This window comes from Aplysia californica, unplaced genomic scaffold, assembly GCF_000002075.1.
Source record: "Aplysia californica isolate F4 #8 unplaced genomic scaffold, AplCal3.0 scaffold00936, whole genome shotgun sequence".
NCBI classification, from domain to species: Eukaryota; Metazoa; Mollusca; class Gastropoda; order Aplysiida; family Aplysiidae; genus Aplysia; species Aplysia californica.
Genome location: NW_004798206.1, coordinates 260,607 through 262,135, shown reverse-complemented (window position 1 = coordinate 262,135; position 1,529 = coordinate 260,607). Strand labels below are relative to the sequence as shown.

Sequence of the window (1,529 nt, the reverse complement as noted above, 5' to 3'; positions counted from 1 at the left end):
CATCTATCTATCTATCTATCTGTCTATTTATGAACCTACCTACCTACCTATCTCTTCATATAATGTCTTTAGTTTAGTTTTAGTAGAAGTTTTACGACGCTCGCAACTGCATAAGGTCATATGAGCGCAAACTGTGATGTGTGCTGCATCAACGAGCAACAGGATGCCACCAGCGTTGATGATGATTTTGCGTCGTTTTTGCCCAGGTTTGGTGTACTCAGAGGACCAACAGCGTTGTCTGCCAAGGAGTGAAGTCCCTCCCCCCTGTGGTACTCTTGACCCATCTCAGGTATGGCGAACAGGTCCTCAGTACCTCGGGCCGGGGAAATAACTACCTACCTACCTCGTGTCTGTCTAAATTGACTACCTCTGTTCACCTAGCAAAAGGGATTCGAAATAAACAACAGCAACAACAACGATTGGGCCTTTTTTACGTCCTTCTTTTCGTCAATTCGTCTGTGTTTTTATTTAACATAAGTGGGACTATTATGCTACTTCAACAACACTGGGCCTTTTTCGTCCTTCCCTTCGTCCTTTCCTCTGTGCTTTTCTTTTAATTAGGATTATTAATCTACGCTACTTCAAGAACACCAAACGTTGAATCCTTTGAAGTCGAAGGTTTGCTTAATCACGTCTATAAAATGGTCGATTGTGTGTATAAATCAGGCCTATAAGGACTGTGATTTGTATAAATCAGACCTATCGGGTCGTCTGTGTGTCATCCAGGCCTATATGGACTCTGGTTTGTATAAATCAGCCCTATGAGGTCATCGGTGTGTATAATTCAGGCCTATAGGACCGATGATTTGTATAAATCCGTTCTTCAGGGCTGATGGTCAGTATGAATTAGACCTATAGGGTCGATTGTGTATATTAATCAACCCTATATTGGGCCGATGATTTGTATAAATCCGTTCTTCAGAACTGGTGGTCAGTATAAATCAGACCTATAAGGTCGATTGAGTGTATAAATCAGTCCTTTATATATAGGGACTTTGGAGAGAATAAATCAATCACCTTGGGCCAATACTGTGAATAAATCAGCCGTTTTGAGCTGAAGATAATAATAATAATAATATGCAGAACTTTACCTCTAAAGATCGCAATCTGTCCTGACTCTTGGCAATTTCTCGAGGAGAGTCACGGTTTATCTTTGATTTGTAATCAGTTTCCGTGGCATTTTCTTTCTTTTATTTGTTGTCTTTGGTCTTTCTCGATCTCCTCGTCTGTCTAGAATATCCCTGAAAGAGCAGTTCTTTGCTTCTGTAGAAGCAGTGTATGTGCACGATGGGCGTAAGCTTTTATTTCAATTTCTTTATGTCAAAAGCTGTCTCGTCTGTTATGATGATAATTTTGATGATGATGAGGAGGAGGATGATGGTAATAATAATAATAATAATAATAATAATAATAATAATAATAATAATAATAATAATAATAATAATAATAATGATAATAATAATAATAATAATAATAATGATAATAATAAAATAATAACAATACCAATAATAATAGTAACAATAATAACA

At 37.2% G+C, this 1,529-nt stretch overlaps 1 protein-coding gene across 1 annotated transcript in view; it reads left to right on the top strand.

Annotated features, from left to right (window-relative positions):
* LOC106013483 overlaps positions 1 to 1,529 on the top strand; it is a gene marked incomplete at its 3' end in the record, with an annotated part of 4,842 nt that overhangs the window by 1,656 nt on the left and 1,657 nt on the right. Inside the window, 1 exon segment of the mRNA XM_013089359.1 lies at positions 207 to 282. Within this exon segment, the coding sequence (XP_012944813.1) occupies positions 207 to 282 (76 nt within the window).